General features: G+C 40.3%; 1 protein-coding gene across 3 annotated transcripts in view; it reads right to left on the bottom strand.

Moving 5' to 3' along the window:
- The window catches only part of UNC80 (unc-80 homolog, NALCN channel complex subunit), a 208,117-nt gene that overhangs the window by 137,039 nt on the left and 51,435 nt on the right, over positions 1-19,643 (bottom strand). The window contains exons 14-21 of one of the 3 annotated variants that reach the window (XM_068967658.1): positions 19,027-19,173; positions 16,462-16,609; positions 13,829-13,977; positions 11,515-11,681; positions 10,444-10,542; positions 5,855-6,069; positions 4,593-4,699; positions 1,822-1,918 (exon numbers count right to left, since the gene is read on the bottom strand). In XM_068967658.1, the coding sequence (XP_068823759.1) occupies positions 1,822-1,918; positions 4,593-4,699; positions 5,855-6,069; positions 10,444-10,542; positions 11,515-11,681; positions 13,829-13,977; positions 16,462-16,609; positions 19,027-19,173 (1,129 nt within the window). The remainder of the gene's footprint in view (positions 1-1,821; positions 1,919-4,592; positions 4,700-5,854; positions 6,070-10,443; positions 10,543-11,514; positions 11,682-13,828; positions 13,978-16,461; positions 16,610-19,026; positions 19,174-19,643) is intronic. The other 2 variants (XM_068967657.1, XM_068967659.1) reach the window with 2 other exon arrangements.

The raw sequence follows: 19,643 nt of genomic DNA, 5'->3' as shown, positions 1-19,643 counted from the left end.
TCATAAAGGTATCTATGAAATAATTTTTTGGTAAAGTCTGGTGATGTTTTTGCAATAATGTGGGAACGTTCTTGCTGATCATGAGTATATTAAAGGTATCATTGACTGAAAATGGTAGCCACAAGTTGTCAATCAATAAATCAACTATATGTATTCTAGGAGCTGTCCAGGGAGGTCCCTGCTGATGGGTTTTTATAGCACAATTGTACAGAAGATTCAGAATTTAACTTGTTTTGGGTCCTATCTCTTAATTTCCTTCCTGGGTAAGTGACTTAACTATCCTTCATGTTAATGAAACAATACATATTACTTATTCTGAGATGAAGAATTAGTACTACTACATCAAAATAATACATGATATTCATTCATGTAAAGGACAACTGGCAAAGGCTAATCCCAAATTCAACACAAACTAACTCTGTGATGTGAAAACAGGCAATGCAGTCTTAAATCGTGTCCATCTGCTAGTTATACACCTGGAGCTTAAGAGTTACACTATCTATTACACTGCTGCTGCTACTGCTAAGTCGCTTCAGTCGTGTCTGACTCTGTGCGACCCCATAGACAGTAGCCACCAGGCTCCCCCATCCCTGGGATTCTCCAGGCAAGAACACTGAAGCGGGTTGCCATTTCCTTCTCCAATGCATGAAAGTGAAAAGTGAAAGTGAAGTCGCTCAGTCGTGTCCGACTCTTAGCGATCCCATGGACCACAGCCTACCAGACTCCTCCATCCATGAGATTTTCCAGGCAAGAGTACTGGAGTGGGGTGCTATTGCCTTCTCCATCTATTACACTGATTAAAGTCAAATATAGTGTATTACATTCCATCTGAAGCACCACATTTTGTAAAGCATATCATCTAATTATGATACATACTAAAACAGAATTGGGGTGGTGATAGATCTAGAGACACTTCTATGTAAGGAAAACAAAAGGAATCAACAATATTTAACCAGCAGAAGTGAGATCAAAAGAGAGAACATGAAATAGATAATAGGTGAAACTAGCAATATGTGTATGAATGAGTGTATGAGTGTGTGTGTGGTGGGGGTGGGGGTGGCTAGAGATACCAAAACTAGTACAGTGAGTCAAATTTATGGACAAGTATATTTTCAGAATATAAGGAAAGTCTTTCTAACAATGAAAACTGTCTAGTTCTGGAACAGATTGCTTTGTACAGTCATAAGCTCCCCCTCAGTGGAAGTGCTCAGAGGGTGGCTGGCCACCTGTTAGGGATTTACTGTGCAGAATTCCTAAGTAGATAGGTGGGTGGATAAAAGGATATCTGAAGGTTCTTTAAAGCTCTCAGATTTTTAATAAAGGACAGAACAGCAGAAGAAAAGCCTGTGCCTTATTCTTCGTAAATCCAGGGCCCACTAGGGAATGAGGAACACAGTAGAACATCCATTAATATGTGTTAAACCAAATGGTTAACAGATAGAGATGTATGTATATACATCTTTATATAAAGGGTAGGGCTTGCCACGTGGCACAGTGGTAAAGAATCCGCCTGTCAATGTAGGAGATCCAGGAGATGCAGGTTTGATCCCTGGGTTGGGAAGCTCCCCTGGAGTAGGACATGGCAACCCACTCTAAGTATTCTGCCTGGAAAATCCTATGGACAGAGAAGCCTGGCAGGCTGAAGTCCATGGGGTCACAAAGAGTCAGGTATGACCTAGTGAAGAGAAATGCAAGCAACATACATATGAAGAAAAAATTATTAAGAAATCAAGGAAAATATAAAGTAGATCATTTAATCTAATAAATATTTGTTTTATATAATGAAAGTTGCATGCAATTCTTAGGCCAAGAGACATTTACCAAGACGCTTGAAGAAATTTTCCTCTTCATCTCTTCCGTTTTCCATTCCACTCCCTGGCCCACCTTCAGAAAGCTTCACAGCACTGGTGAATTTGACCTAAGAAAAAAAACAAGAAGTCAGATAACTTAACTCAAAAGAAATTCTTGTGTTTATACTAACCTTTACCTTAGAAGAAATGGAGTAGTTATCATAGTCAACAAGAGAGTCCGAAATGCAGTGCTTGGATGCAATCTCAAAAATGACAGAATGATCTCTGTTTGTTTCCAAAGCAAACCATTCAATATCACAGTAATCCAAGTCTATGCCCTGACAAGTAACGCTGAAGGAGCTGAAGTTGAATGGTCCTATGAAGACCTACAAGACCTTCTAGAGCTAACACCCAAAAAGATGTCATTTTCATTATAGGGGACTGGAATGCAAAACTAGGAAGTCAAGAAACACCTGGAGTAACAGGCAAATTTGGCCTTGGAGTACAGAATGAAGCAGGGCAAAGGTTAATAGAGTTCTGCCAAGAGAATGCACTGGTCATAGCAACACCCTCTTCCAACAACACAAGAAAAGACGCTACACATGGACATCACCAGATGGTCAACACCAAAATCAGATTGATTATATTCTTTGTAGCCAAAGATGGAGAAACTCTATACAGTCAGCTAAAAAAAGACCCGGAGCTGACTGTGGCTCAGATCGTGAACTCCTTATTGCCAAATTCAGACTTAAGTTGAAGAAAGTGGAGCAAACGACTAGACTATTCAGGTACGATCTAAATCAAATCCCTTATGGCTATACAGTGGAAGTGAGAAGTTGACTTAAGGGACTAGATCTGATAGACAGAGTGCCTGATGAACTATGGACAGAGGTTTGTGACTTTGTACAGGAGACAGGGATCATGTACAAGATCATCCCCAAGAAAAAGAAATGCAAAAAAGCAAAATGGCTGTCTGAGGAGGCCTTACAAATAGCTAAGAAAATAAGAGAAGCAAAAAGCAAAGGAGAAAAGGAAAGATATACCCATTTGAATGCAGAGTTCCAAAGAATAGCCAGGAGAGATAAGAAAGCCTTCTTCAGCGATCAATGCAAAGAAATAGAGGAAAACAACAGAATGGGAAAGACTAGAGATCTCTTCAAGAAAATTAGAGATACCAAGGGAACATTTCATGCAAAGATGGGCTCGATAAAGGACAGAAATGGTATGGACCTAACAGAAGCAGAAGACATTAAGAAGAGGTGGTAAGAATACACAAAAGAACTGTACAAAAAAAGCTCTTCACAACCCAGATAATCACAATGGTGTGATCACTCACACTCACCTAGATCCAGACATCCTGGAATGTGAAGTCAAGTAGGCCTTAGGAAGCATCACTATGAACAAAGCTAGTGGAGGTGATGGAATTCCAGTGGAGCTATTTCAAATCCTAAAAGATGGTGCTGTGAAAGTGCTGCACTAAATATGTCAGCAAATTTGGAAAACTCAGCAGTGGCCACAGGACTGGAAAAGGTCAGTTTTCATTCCAATCCCAAAGAAAAGCAATGCCAAAGAAAGGTCAAACAAATGCAAAATTGCACGCATCTCACATGCTAGTAAAGTAATGCTCAAAATTCTCCAAGCCAGGCTTCAGCAATACATGAACCGTGAACTTCCAGATGTTCAAGCTGGTTTTAGAAAAGGCAGAGGAACCAGAGATCAAATTGCCAATATCTGCTGGATCGTCGAAATAGCAAGAGAGTTTCAGAAAAACATCTATTTCTGCTTTATTGACTATGCCAAAGCCTTTGGCTGTGTGGATCACAACAAACTGTAGAAAATTCTGAAAGAGATGGGAATACCAGACCACCTGACCTGTCTCTTGAGAAACCTGTATGCAGGTCAGGAAGCAACAGTTAGAACTGGACATGGAACAACAGACTGGTTCCAAATAGGAAAAGGAGTACGTCAAGGCTGTATATTGTCACCCTGCTTATTTAACTTTTATGTAGAGTACATCATGAGACATGCTGGGCTGGAAGAAGCACAAGCTGAAATCAAGATTGGAATCAAGAATCAATCAAAATGGCTTTCAGTAAGAATTATGACCTTTTCCAAACTGCAGGCTACTACGATGCTTAACAGACGAAGGCCATAGTGGGAAAAATCACCCTGAGCTTCTTTGTTCTTGTCAATGGGGAGAATGGTTCAGAGGGTAGGAAAAGGAGGGAACAAAGATAAACTCTGTGTGTGTATAAAAGAAATCTATGCACACTGTAGTTATGTGTCCTTCAACAGGATCTCAAGATGTGAGGATCTCACATGTGTGTTAAAAGTAGCTGGGAATTAATATCTATATGGGGCTTCCCAGGTGACTCAGTGGTAAAGAATCTGCCTGCCAATGCAGGAGACACAAGTTCGAACCCTGGGCCCAGAAATCCCCTGGAAGAGGAAACGGCAACCCACTCCAGTATACTTGCCTGGAAAATTTCACAGATGGAGGAGTTTGGTGGGCTTCAGCCCACGGGGTCACAAAGAGTCAGACACAACTGAGCACGAGCACAAATAGCTCTATACCTCTTTAAAGCTGCGTTACAATTTTATTTAAAGTTTTTGTCACTGTTTTCCTTTCTGTGATTGCCTAATACTAAGACATCTTAGTTTCCATAGTGCATTTAAGTTCTCCAAACTTACTAAATGTGAAGAGAATTTCTTCAGCCCCTCCAGGTGTTTAGCACTTCTCAGCCCTGACATTTTTCTGTTAGTGACTACAACATTCCCTTACGTAAGTAACATCCTGTTTACCTTGGAGCTTTGCCTGATGAAAGACAGGCGGTCCACAGAACTGATGTCCAGGAGGTCTTCCACGCCGTCTGCCAGGCCCGAGAGGGACGAGCGTTTCAGCCAGTTTCCTAGTTAATAATTTTTTTAAAAAATTAGACCATTATAGCATTTTCTCCCAAATGGATTAGACAAAAATGTTGGCATGGGCCAAAAAGCAATGAAAATTACATGACCCAATGTAAACAAAAGTGAACAAAAATTGTTTTCAAAATGTACACGCTTTGAAAAAAAACATTCACTATTGGACTATAAGATCACATGACTAAGATCAGGACAAAAAGAACCTGGGCCTCTTGGGTGATCAAAAGTGTAATCCATGTAGTCCTTGTCAAATTTCACATCTTCCATTAAGTCCTGTTGATTTTATCTCCTAAGTATCTCTCAAATATGTCCATTTCTTTCCGTCTACATGGTCACCACCCAGTCTAAGCTATTGTTACTTATACCTGGACCGTAATGAAGTTTTCTATCTGATCCCCCTTACCTACTCATGCCGCTTCCAGTTTGTTTTCCATGCAGTGATCTAGAAAAAAATCTACTTGCTTATGGCTTATGTTACCCCCCTGTTCAACATCCCATCTGGCCTCTGTAGGGCTAAAAGATGAAGAGCCAAGTGATTTGCAAGGCCCACAATACTCTGGTCTCTATGGCTCCACCATTGTCATGCAGACACTCTTGTCTCAGTTCTTCCATGTCCCTCCCTCCTAATACCTTTGCATATTGCGTTACTACCACTTGGAGTGCTCTCCTTCCTCTTTCTCCCAAGTACTCTGCAGATATTAATGTCCCTTCCTTCAGGAAGCCTTCCCTGATATCCGCCTCCTCTTCCCATTTAGATTGGGTCTTGCTATTGCATGCTTTCACAGCACCATGTAGATTTCCTTCATAAAACTCATAGCTTGCAAGTATACTTTGTTGTATAATGATCTGCTTCAGAGGTCGCCACCCCTCAAAGATTGTAAGTTCAGCAAAGTCAGACACTGTGAAATGCTGCTCATCATTTAATCACTGAAGTTTAGCACAGTGTTTGCACACCCTAGAAGCTCACAGTAAAGGTTTGAGAAATACCTGCTGAAAGAAATGAATGAATGAATGAATCACCCTAGGGTTTGTGACTTGAAAGCTTTCCCTTTCTCTACTTTCACATGCATTGCTCTGTTCTGATTACGAGCTGACTTGAGGACATGGCAGGGAATAAGAGAATCCATAAAATAAAGACATACTTTTACCTATGGGAAGTTTAAGCTTCTTCCGGAGTGAAATCCTGCGGGACCGCGAGCGGGCGCGCCTGTCAGAGGTGGTCCCTGAATGGGCAGTGGTGCATTCTGAAGTGTCTTGCTCAGACTGGCTGCTGGTGTCACTCGCTGCACTCTGGGATTTGAACATCTTGCGCCAGAAATCTTTTCGCCCCAGGTTTCCCCCTTGCATTTGTTCATCGCTGAAAGCGGGCAAGGGGATGGTTAAATGTCTGACAACACATGTGAAAGTCTCTTAACTCTCTTTCAACCTCCTGTCAGTGACATGGAGGCAAATCATGCAAGATGAGCTGTGATGGGCTGGGATTAGCAAAGGGCAGAGTGGGAATGGAAGGAGGAAGACCCAGCTTGACTCCCTGAGCTCTTCCTGAAAATAGATACAGCTCAGCTGTCAAGTTGAGGTCATCATTTTGTTTCAACCGTAGTGTAAGACTAAATATTATCGCAGGTAATCGTCTGTGAGTGTGGGTCATAAAAAAATACTTACAGTGTCAGTAAATATTTAACTTTTTCTTTGAAGTTCCCTGAGCAGTGTGTAGTACCATATTCTACCCCCATCTCCACCTCAGGACCGTATAATTCTTGTCCCTAAATAAACTCATACAAATATTTGAATGCATGAATAAATAAAATACAATCACCACACCCAGGGGATGCATCATACCATAATTTTTCACTGTTATTTTTATGATGCCTGATTATTTAGCTTTCTTATGTCAAAGAATCTTACAGCTTAAAAGTAAAAAAAAAAAAGTTTAGTCTGACTTAATAAGACAAATGGGAACATTGCCAAAGGGATTTTTGACTAGGGCATTTCACAAGAGGAGAAAGACAAGTGGCCAATGGTAATACAGAGTTTAATTTCATTAGGTATTAACAAAAAAAAGGCCAGTTGAAATCAGATCTCTATTTTCACTCATTAAAAAGACAAAGATTAAGAAGGGGTAAGGAGATGGAAAGAAAGCAGGGGTACTATGATACAGTCATGGTGAGATAGAATGATTCAACCTTTCTGGAAGGTAATTTGGTAATATGTGATGTAGAGCTTATGTCTACAACAATGACACAGAAATTCAACTTCCAGGAAGATATTCCCAGGAAATGATGGAACAATATACTAAGATGTAGATATAAGAAGGTTAGATGCTCACTGAGATTTTGGGCCAATGTTAAAACACTGGAAACAATTTCAATATTCAATTCTAGGGAAACAGTTGAAGAAATTGTGGGTCTTCCATATGATGGCACCCTCCGTAGTCATTAAAATGCTATTTTCATAAGACTAATGAAAAGAGGTACATTCATGATACATTGTAAAGTTAAAAGGCAGTGGTCAAACAAATGGATTAAGCAAGTTATCATCAGGTTAGTTTTTTTAAAGAAGCACACATGTGATTATGTGTCTGTGTGTAAACTTGTCTGTACACATGCTCAAATGTGTATTCAACATAATATACCAAATATTAATGGTGGTTATCTCTAGTTGAAGATATTTTGATTTTACAATTACTTTTCTCTATTTTTTTGTGTTTTCCACATTTGGCAACTTGATCAACATATATTACTTAGTCATTTGGAAAGAAAAGGTTAGAGAAAATAGTAACATATGATGAAATTTGTTTTGGGGGTTTTAGGTAATGATTTATGTGTAAGCATTGGGGCCTGGGATCTACCTAAAATTTGATAATACTGTATAAAAACAATCATTTTCTGGGGATATTTATATAGGGTTGCAGGTTTTCTCTCTCAAAATGTCATGAGAGTAATAAAAACCTTTAACTATCATTTCAAGAATAATTTTATGTATTTATTTTTGGCTGTGCTCGTCATTGTTGCTGTGAGGGCTACTCTCTGTCGCAGTGGGAGGGTTTCTCATTGTGGTGTCTACTCTCGTGGAGCACAGGCTCCAGGCACACAGGCTTCAGTAGTTGCAGGGCAAGGGCTCAGCAGTTGGAGCTTCTGGGTTCCAGAGCACGAGGCTCAGTAGTTGTGGTACATGGGCTTAGTTGCCCTGTGGCATGTGGGATCTTCTCAGATAAGAGATCAAACCCTTGTCTCCTGTATTGGCAGGCAGATTCTTCAACTGAGCCACCGGGGAAGCCCCAAGTCTTTAATTATTATTTTCATGCAGGACATTCTGCTTCTCAAATATTGTGGTGCTTAGTTGCTCAGTCATGTCTAACTCTTTGCGACCTCATGGCCTATAGCCCACCAGACTCTTTTGTCCACGGGAATTCTCCAGACAAGAACACTGGAGTGGGTTGCCATGCCCTCATCCAGGGGATCGTCCCAAACCAGGGATTGAACCCAGGTCTCCCACATTACAGGTGGATTCTTTACTGCCTGAGCCACCAGGGAAGCCCTAGAGTGTGAATTTAAATCAGTGTTTCCGAATTTGACTTCCCTGTTATTTTATCAAATGCTCACAGTGTATGTATGAAGCATTTTTTACCTTTGGGGAATGTGTGACACAATGGTGAGTATTGACTATGTGGCCTGAGTGGGGAAATATCCAGGGAAGCTATAATTGATCAGCTTTATAATAAAGTGCCAAATCAGCTTTGTCCAAAGGGTATGTATCAATCATGAGTTTCAGAGAAATGGGCACATAGAACTGGTTTTAATATCACTCAGTTAATGTGACTTTTAAGAGGGAAAACAGAGAAGCCAAGGGTATGAAGGGGAAGGAAGGGGAACAGAGAGAGAAAACAGAGTAGGCTCAGTAGTTGTGGTACACGGGCTTAGTTACCCTGTGGCATGTGGAGTAGGAGCCAGGATTACCTTTCTTCAGTGCTAAACAGAGGACATGTGGCAGCTCATCTTCTGGGCCCACTTGGAGCAGGGAAAATTTCCACACTTGACATTCTACGACACCCCCACAAGTGGAAATTGCTATGCAGAGGCATATTAAAACATGTATCTTTCCTCAAGGGAGAGAATAGACACATGCTAAATGCTAAGAAATCAGGTGGTATTTATAGAACTACAGAAAGAGAATATCTGCAATTGAGGAAACTAGATCACCTATCAAGGTAGATAGTTTTATGTTTTAAATCTAGTTAACTTATTAAATCATGCTTATTGTTCAGATTAACTCAATAGTTGTTAGTGTTATTTTGGGGAAAAAAGTCCTCTCTCATTTTTTTTTTTTTTGGATAGATTCTGTATGTAAGGACTTTTAACTAGTCTTATGGTTGGTTATTCAGCCTCAGACAAATCTTTGCCTTTCACCTTTTTTTTTTCCTCTTAGAACTTATGTTTGGATTTTTATTATGTCCTTAAAAACGTCTTTAAGGGAAAAACTAAACTTCAATTTTGAGAATAGAAATTAAAGAAGACAAAGGCTTAATGGTAATTCAATAAGTCCATCCTTTCATTGACTTTCATACATTCATTCTTGATATATATTAAGAGCCTACTATGGACCCAGCAAGGCCCACTGAGGCATTGGGGCTGTAGTGGTTAATTAAAAACTCACATGGTCGCTGGACCCATGGAATTGATTTATCTTCTCCTTACTTGCATCACTGACTCGATGGACAAGAGTTTGAGCAAGCTCTGGGAATTGGTGATGGACAGGGAAGCTTGGCATGCTGCAGTCCATGGGGTTGCAAAGAGCTGGACACGACTGAGCAACTGAACTACTTTTACCCAATCATTTTAGGGGCAGTTTCTAAAATTTTGAAGGGCTATAAGAACTGTGCAGGCTTTTTGTTCCTTAAAGGTTTTGCTTGCTTGTTGTGGGTTGCCAGGGTCCTATATGATGACATGACTTCCTTGCCCATACAGAAGGGATACCATAAAACCCAGAATACCCTACAGAATTTCTGGAATAATAATCATTTTGTACTAAATAATGGTTTTGGGAGATAGAATGGCATACTAAAAGGATCATATTTTAAGTATTGATCAACATCACTTATGAGTAAATAGGTCCCAAGAGAATGCATACAAATGAGTCTTGTATGGAACTAGATGGTATTTAGTTTCTACAATAATCCTAACATTTTCTGGGGGCACTATTTTCATGATGCTTTTGATATTGCCATTATCAAAAATGGAAATAAACTGATATCAGAGGCAGTAGAGTGGATCTCTGGAGAGAACCAAGAACCAAGATGAAATGGATGAGTCTGTTCCAGGTAAAGCTGGACATGAGAGAAGATTATCTTACTTATTTCTGGATAAAGCTTCAATTATTGACAGTTATAAGTGATTTATAAGTGATATTTTAAGCAAGAAAGTGGATGACATCGCCCTCGTACCTGCTATACATGCTACTTTTCAAGATTTAGCTGCAAGATTGTGCAGGGGAGACAGAAGTAGGGTAGAGGCTGGAAATAGGAAAGGCAGTGAGGGAGGCTTCCTGGAAGCGTGAAGTTGATTACTTGTGATTTGAGCCTGTAGAGATAAGCCGCACAGGAATGAAAAGTAAAGGGCAGAAGCAAGGAGAAGTTCAACAGAAACGAAAAGCAAATAGCAGCTTGGGAAATAGAATTTCTTCCAGGAGGAAGTGCTCAGCCCATTGCATTGGAGACAAAGCTAATTCTACTTACTGCTCTGGAGTCTGTGAGGGGCGACCGGACATAAAGCTGCGACATTCCTCAGGTGCGGCAGTCACCTGGCCTTTATCCACCACGCTTCCCGCCTCTGACCTGTGCAAATGGTGCATTCCACCAATCACAGCAGAGCAGGACACCACTTCTCAGTAATTTGTAGACTTCATAAAGCAAAACACTGTTACAGACAACCTAAATGGACTGCACATCCGCTATACCATCATGAGTCTATGTGCTATGGAATTTATGTCCTACCATTTAACTTATGACCTAGCTGCATTATTGCCTAAGAACACTACAATACCATCATTGCACACAGAGGCAGTAACTGCAGGCAGGATGTTAAATTGAGACATTTCTTTTAATCTTCATAAGTGACATTTCTTATAGAACAGGCATACAATAAATTCATGCTTCTTGTTGTTTAGACACTAAGTCATGTCCAACTCTTTGTGACCCCATGGACTATAGCCTGCCAGGCTCCTCTATCCATGGAATTTCCTAGGCAAGAATACTGGAATTGGTTGCCATTTCCTTCTCCAGGGGATCTTCCTGACCCAGAAAGTGAGCCCACATCTCCTGCATTGGCAGACAGAATCTTTACCACTGAGTCACCTGCAAAGCCCTTAAATTCATGTTTACTAGAAGAAAACATAACTGGACATGTCTCAGTTTTTTATCATTCACCATGTTAAAAATATTACTTACTGAACAGAATCATATGGTATCAGTAATTGATTTTTCTTTCTAGACAAAAAATATAAGTTATACCTATTGAAGGGACTAAAACATACATAACATTTTACCGGATAAGTAAGAGCTATGAAGTAAGGTTCAAGTGTATGAAAGTTTGGGATCAACTGAGCTCTGATTCATACAGAGGCAGCATTTTTTTGATAGGAAACTCATCCGTTTTCTAAGCTGCAGCTGGGCCACTGCCAGTGGTATCACTCATACAGGACAGTCCTTCATCCCTGCCCTGGAATTTCACATCATGGACAATACAACAGGACATTATATTCTATAGACTGGGCAAACCCTCATATTCAGAGAGCTCAAGCTTCCAACCTTTTTCCTCTTCCAGGCTTAGATTCCGGTTCATTTTCCTCCACCTTTTTCCCTGGTGCCAACTTCTCAGCACTGTCAAGCAAAGCACTGAGGGCCACTCTCCTGAAGACATTCCCATGGGCCTCCTTGATAAACTGGACCAGCTGACGGATGTCACAATACAGCCCCTATTTGGAGGCCAGAAGGAAAGTGTGGGGAAAGAAAGATAGTTGTGTCTTTGAAGAATATTCATAGGAAGAGGGGTAGTAGGTAATTCCTTGGACTTAGATAAGCATTGGAATCATAAAAGGAAGACAGATTACTACAGTGCAGCTAATGGTATCCTGCCCCTCCATTGTTCCTATGGTAACATTACCAAAATCCTTGCCTGTCATTCTTAGTATGAAAAAGGATAGTCACCATGCTACATATTTAGAAAGTTGGCTGTGATATTAGAAAGACATCAGTTTACACTTTTATAACAACTGAATCTCCAAACTCTTAATTATGTCTCTTGGGACTTCTGAAGAGATGCCTGCAAAAAATAAGGGAATCAGAATTTTGTCTAGACTAGAGATTTCAGTCTCTATTCAACTTCTTCAAATTTTTGGCATCACTGTGATAAATTATGCTAAACCTTCTAGACAATTCTAATAGAGCCTGACATTCAAGGATGATACATTTTTCTACATAGACTTAACAAATCATATGTATGTTGTAGCCCACTTGAACATGAACTTGACTACAGACTTACAAAGACACAAGGCTATTAAAACCAACGTATTAGTGATTCAATATTTAATGCAGGACATTTTTCTTTTTTTTTTTAAAGATATTAAGCTTTGCATTCAACATTTCCCCATCTGTCCATCTGTCTTCTCTAAGAAGGTAGTTAGTATATTCTGTGTCTTAGGAAAGGTTCATGATGAAGAAGAACACAGAAGCCTAAAACCCACCTTAGAGCTTTGGGTTTCAAAATCTAAAGCCACTGGGACAGTTATGCCCATCTTTAGAAAAGCAGAAGGAAGGGCCACTGAGGAAAAGATAAAGTATCCTTTTGGTCCTGTGAGAAGAAGGCCTTATGCCCTCACTCTGCAATGTGGTAGCTCCTCCATGGAAGGCAAGACTCCAAAAAACAAGGATTCCAAATTCACAAGAGTGCCCATCCCTAAGCAGCAGAGAGCACCATGCGAACAGATATAACTGATGCTTGAAACCCATGGAGCCTCACCACAAGCCCTGGGTCCTGCCTAAGACTTGAGAATATTTGCCCTACTCTCTGAAGTTGGGAGGCCCAAGAATGACTGAGGTTCAACTTCCAGCCATTCCGGTGGAATGGAGGTTCAAAGCCAAATTTAAATTGATTTAAATAAAATTAAGAAATGTAGTATTTCTTCTATACATGCACATGGTAGGTAAGACTTATAAGAGCTCATATATTCTATAATCAATTTGTCAAATTACTTCTTGCTATGACCAAACTGAACACATGGATGGTACGCATTATTCTCAACCTCCAAGAACCTTGTTGGGAGGCTTGACAATCAGCAAAATCAAATTCCTTTTCATTCGGGGTTTTGTTCTGTTTATCTCAAGTGAATATATAGTTTCAGTAATTTAGAATAACTTAAAACTATTTCTCTGATTTAAGTAGATTAGCAGATAGTGTCCATATGTGTCAATGGGCTGATTTCTGCATAGAAGTCATTATAGCTAACAGATTAGTAAGATACAGAAATGCTTCTTTACTCCTCTGAGAGACCTGAATCTATTAGTCATGTCAGATGCGTCAGTCTTCATCTATATTTTACTATCCCAAACCACAATCTTCTTGGCAGCAATAAACACTAATCTTTTAAAACCTGGCGCTCTCTACTTGTGGCCTTGGTGGTTTAATTAACACAGTCTTTTGTGAAGAGTAGCTAAAAGATTGGTGTTTGATAAAAAAAAGACAAAACCCATTTCAGCAGTGTATTTGAATTAGTTATTAAAGTAAATGTGGTTTCAAACAAAAGCTTGGTATAACACTCTTTAGTATTTCACAAACCAGCATGCTGGGCTCTAGCACCTTCTTTCTGAAGGGCTCAAAATACCTGGCAACTATTTCGCCAACTACCAGAGAACCTCTGAGATGGAAGAGATATGCCCATCTGCAGGTACGATGACAAGTGACAGGGAGGAGAAAGGTATTGCTGGGTTTCTACTGTGAGTTGCTGGTGACACTGGGAAAATACATAGATATTTTAACTTTTTAGTTTTAGATTTCAACTTCTCTTTCTCAAGGTCATGGGATAAAACTGAGAACTCCTGTGGGAGGAAAAGGTGAGCTTCTCACCAGATTCTCAGGGCTGTGCAATTCATGAGTAGTTGAAGCGCAGCGTGTGATGAGGGATTTAAACATTGCGCTGACGACGATGCCTTCCACATTTTGGGCTGTGGATTTGTTGTCCACCGTGGTGAAGTTATTTCCGAACCCAGCCTTGTCTGGAATGCAAAGGTACCAATTAAAGGCAGTGTTTCCTTTCAGGTACAGTGTTTAAAGAAGTAATGAAGTACTTGGCATCCAGGAGTTAGTGAAGGGCTACAGAAAATATTGGCAACCCACTTCAGTATTCTTGTCTGAAAATTTCATGGACAGAGGAGCCTGGTGGACTGCAGTCCATGAGGTTGCAAAGAGTCAGACATAACTGAGCAACTGAGCATGGACACACAAAAAATACAGAACCAGAGGATTGAAGGCACTCCAGATTTGATCACCTAATGAGGACTTAGAGATAAACAGCTCATAATCTCCTTCAGGGTTATTACTATGACATATTCCATCACTTAGTGGATGTTTCCATCAATAAATCTTAGCAACAAAAAGAGGACACTGTTGACCCTAAGAAAAATTGTTAAACCTAAGTAGTGTTTAGATAGACAATAATTTCTTTAAAAAGATGGTTTACTAAGTGGTCCCTCAATGGAGACAGACTTGATTGGGTTTTTTGGTGGTGAAGAATGCTGGTTTCTCAGTGGGGATTGTTCAGTCTGTGAGGAGTGGAGTGATGTAGGGCCAACCAGGTGAGTGGTGCAGTGGAGGGAAGAGATGAGACAGCGCCCTGTAGGGGGATTAACACCAGCACCAGACTGGACAAAAGCTACACAAGGCTTCTAGCAGCTTCTTGCTTCCAGAGACTCCACGGACATACAAGTTGGAAAAATCTACAACCTCTCCTGGAGCCACCTCTTAACTCATTCACACATGAAATGCCAGTGACCTGAGGCCATCACCCAATGTGGCAGTTTATGCCAGTTTTTCCCATTTCTATGGACACTTCAGGTGTTCTGTGGACTTGCCAGAGTATTGCAAGCTTGCAAGCCACCTGGGACCGTAGGGGCCAGTTACCTGCAGCTTCAAGACAGACCAGACAGGAATGTATGCCTCTGCTGGATGATTCTCCATGAGCCACTTAACCTTCTCAAGAATCTCAGTGGGAATTTATCACTTTAAAGCGGTGATTACATACTTTATGACTAACCTCTCACTGTCTGTATCAAAGGGCTGTGGGTTATCTTTAGACTTTACAGAAAGAAATGTCTTAGTCTGCTCTTATAGTTTCTATCTTAAATAGGTTTAAAAAGAGAAAAGAATGCAATCAAGAATTTCTCTTGCAGTATCTCAACCCCAATTCTTACGTCATTGTTTTTCAGGTTTGTTATGTGCTTGGGTTAAAGCAACTTCAATAACAGATTATTTCAGGGGATCTATAGGGGAACAATATTTTCCTTTAATGTGAAAACCAAACAATAAAGCCTAGGGTTGCTAAGTCGCTTCAGTCGTGTCTGACTCTGTGCAACCCCATAGACAGCAGCCCACCAGGCTCCCCCGTCCCTGGGATTCTCCAGGCAAGAACACTGGAGTGGGTTGCCATTTCCTTCTCCAGTGCATGAAAGTGAAAAGTAAAAGTGAAGTCGCTCAGTTGTGTCCAACTCTTAGCGACCCCATGGACTGCAGCCCACCAGGATCCTCCATCCATGGGGTTTTCCAGGCAAGAGTACTGGAGTGGGGTGCCACTGCCTTCTCCAAAAGCCTAGGGTACAAACAGAAAAACTTTCTAAATCCATCAAATACAGCTCCATTGTAATCTAATCAACCACATTAATACTACACATTATACTACATAATCACATTAATACTACATAAACCATAAAAACCTATACTAAAAAGATGTTTCTTCCCAGGCTTTCAATTAAAATGTGTATTTTAGTCAACTCAGGCTTCATGCATCGCCTTCATTTCATTACTGCATTTGTATTCAAGTGGTACTGAAAGTGTTCATTGATTGTGGATGCCATTTGGGTTCATTGGTCTATCCCTGCAATATAGGGCTCTAAGATGGAGTTTTCTTAAAGCCATAAAGCTATAGTTTATGGGCCTATTTGTAGATCCCTTTGTCCATTTTTTTTTTCTTTTTTAATTCAGTGTATGTGTATATCGAAGTTACATTACTACTATGTTTACTGCAGTCACTTTTTCTCTTTCCTATTTTATCTTGCGAAAAAATCACCAAGCACGTACAAGGTGCTCACTTCATTTTGTTGAACTAATGAAAATATCCTTTTGTTCCCAGATCCTTGCCTCAGCAGTCATACAGCAAAGCCAGCTGAGAGAGAGGCGTGCTGTGGGCAGAGCGTGAGGACAGTGGCACTGCAGGTGAGGGTGTCACGGCTTTTCCGCGTTGAGTTTCCATTTGCTGAGCTAAGTTGTCCTCAAAAGGCCTCCAAAATGTATCATCAAAGATGATGGGCAAGCTTCTCACGTTTATGTTTTATTACACACAAGACTCACACGTGCATGCACACACTCACACACAAACATATATCTTTTCCTCTCCATTCTATTACCACAGATTTAGGGTGTCTCAGAAACACTACCTGCTTCACCTTGCAGCGATTTCTCCTAGAACTTGGCACAGCTTTACTTACTGTCAGTGACCGGCTCCATACAAAATCCTAGCAAAGCATGCAAGAAGTCCACTACATTATTGAGAGAGTCCTTGTTCACATAATCCCTCATGGTTTGTCGGAACTGCATCTTATCTAGCTTGTATAACTTAGTGAGGCAGTTCTGGGCCTGCAAGGAAGGAAGAAAAGTGAAGAAGTCACAGGTACCAGCTTACGCTGGGGATACCACTGATCTCAGACAGAAGCCTTCAGAAGGCAAAGGTCCCCATGCACCCCTCCTGATTGGTAATTTGCCAGCTCCGCCAGCCCTTCACGTCTGAAACTAAGATGGGCAGAGGCAGGCTGGGGAGAAGACTTTGAGAAGGGCGTCTTCTCAGGAAAAACCCAAAACTAAAGGCTCATGCTGCCCCAGGAATAGCTCAGTATTTTTGCCAAGATCAAGATTTTAAGATATCAATGAAAAAAAGTGTAACATTGACATAGGTGATAGGATTGGTAATCAATGATTAGAAACTTCAGAGGCTTTATGCAGGGAGAAGAAGACAACCTCCCCCAGACTCAGCTATTTTGAATTTAAATAGATTTAATAGAGGGCATGAGGCTTCCCAAGCGGCGCTAGTGGTAAAGAGTCTGCCTGCCAGTGCAGGAGGCATAGACACACAGGCTCGATCCCTGGGTCAGGAAGAGGGCATGGCAACTCACTCTAGTACTTTTGCCTGGAGAATCCCACGGGCCGAGGAGGCTGGTGGGCTACAGCCCAAACGGTCATAAAGAGTCAGACACAACTGAAGTGACTTAAAACAATGGATGGCATGAGGGGGCTCTAGAAAGTGTTTATCCAGAGTTCTTTTATATGGTCAGGAGGGAAAGACCCTTGAGACATTTCCAGGGGAGATTTCTCAAATTTCTATCTCATGGACTATGTGTTTACTAAGCATGGATAAGTAAGTATAATCCTGATAATGAGTATAAAACTGGGCTACAAGAAAATGGAGGTACTGCCATATAGATCAACAAAGTTGAGAAGGCAAGTAGAAAACTGGATGTCCTAATAGGAAACACTCAGTACTCTTGAGAGAAGAAAACATCGTGAATAAGCAGTAACAGTAATCTCTCAAGTGGCTTCTGGTCCAACTAGCCCTAACCTTCTCCACGTCTAGAAAGACAGGTCCTGATAGCAGAGCCAGTCTATAACTCCAACTACAGCGTGACGCTTCTTTTTATATTTTGGTATTTCAGTTCATAGAATTAGTTTTCTGCATGAGATGTAATGTAATTTTAGCCTTGAAGGCATTTATTCATACTGTGATAGAATAAAAATCAAAGACCCCAAATCATAAACATATGTGCAAAGAGGGGGGTAATGTCAGCTTCTACTGCCTTATTATTTATTATTTTGATTTCTTAAAATTTGGGGCCCCAAAATCTAGATCTTGGTCAAAGTTTTCAAGTTTCAGAATTTAGAGAAAGTAATTACTAAGAATAAACCCCCCCCCACATACAAATAATAAGCTAATATGACACAATAGAATAGAAAAGAAAGAGAATGATATATAAATGGGTAGGTAGGTATATGACAGATTAAGAAAGAAAGCCAGCATGCTGATACTGTGTGAACATTTCATGACAAAACCTAATACCAAAGAAAAATGGCTGGCATTGGATTTTGACATGACCCTAAAACTCTGCTAAGATATGCCAAAGGGTTTCCTAGACTCAAATTTGCATCAAACTCTTATTTGTCAGGGACTATTTTCTTATGATTTCAGTTCTAACTATGTATGAGGCAACTGTTCCAGCTTGAACCTGTTGTAGAGGTGGGTTATTGCCAAAGTCTGAAGGGAAAAGGAGTCATCAGCAGAGGCAAGTGAAAATGAGCTAGAGTTACATTTCCATGTTCCGTTACAGGAATTATTTTTTGCAAACCTCAGGGCAGAGTTTCAAGTTTCACACAGTTCAAAGGGATGTGACTGTAAATATTGGGTTGGCCAAAAAAGTTCATTTGAATTTTCCTTAAGGTGTTATGAAAAGGTCTAAAGGAAATTTTTGGCCAACCCAATATTTAGCAGTCAAGGTTCATTGTCAAACACAGCAGCCAGAAAATGGTTACTTTTGTAGTCCTGTTTTGTCCCAATAAGGGCCATTTTCCATATCTAAAAACAACAAACTCAATCTGAAAGGTAGATCCCTTTTTCTAATATAAAATATGCTACCATAGTACCCAGGCAGGTGATTAAAAAGTCATTTCTCACAGACCATCAGAAGTTTGCTAAATATATTCATTTTTGCAATGTTCTTTCAAACTGTAATTCACATGTTCCAATTATACATCCTTTTACCAACTGGGAGTTGGCCTGCCCTAGGCAGGAGGCAGAAGTTATTTTCCCAATTAAACTTTTCTAAGCCTGGGTTTTAGATGTCTTGAGATTATCTTGTGGGAATTCTCCCACCTTATGATAGCATTAATTACCCTCACAAAACAAAATATTTTTTCAGGGAACACTGACCCTCATTGTCAAAGGACTCATTCCTAATTTGAAAGGAGAGAAGAGGAAGAGGAAATGGAATCTACTTTAATTCTCTTACATTCTCCCGGAATACCTGGTGTCTCAGACGATCTCCAGAGAGCCCTCGGTGTCCTTCTCCACAACCATAGGCACATCCTAGGGACTTCACAATTTTGATGAGCATGGTTAGAGCAAGCCTATGGTTGCTTACCGGTGTACTTTCATCCTAGCACCCAGAATGAGAGAGAAAGAGGATGCTGTTTATTTAGTTACTTAGTTTCTTTTGTTACGAAGAGTCTATTTTATTATTAAACCAAGTTTATATGTTTTACAGTGAGCCCCTGGAGTTTGGGAAGTAGAACTGTCAAGGGCTCAACAGGCATGTTAATTTTTTGGAAAATCTAGAACGTGATTTACAAGAAAGAAAAATATTTATGCATTTTGAATACCCTCTAGTGCTACAGGATATGGATGTAGACCTCTTCAGTAGAAGACATGCTTTCATATGCTTGACAGGTGATCAGAATGACTGTCTAGAGAGAGACAGTGTGGGCTATCAATGATAAAGGCAAACAGCTTTTTCCAGAAGGTACCTTTACCGGCAGTTTTCTGATAGTATCACTAGGCAAAGATTTTTGCTAAATTTCTGGAACTGATCAAAGTCTGAAACTTTGAAATCATGTGGCATTTTCTGAC

This window comes from Capricornis sumatraensis, chromosome 3 (assembly GCF_032405125.1).
Source record: "Capricornis sumatraensis isolate serow.1 chromosome 3, serow.2, whole genome shotgun sequence".
Lineage (NCBI taxonomy): Eukaryota > Metazoa > Chordata > Mammalia > Artiodactyla > Bovidae > Capricornis > Capricornis sumatraensis.
This window is presented reverse-complemented; position numbering and strand designations above follow the sequence as displayed.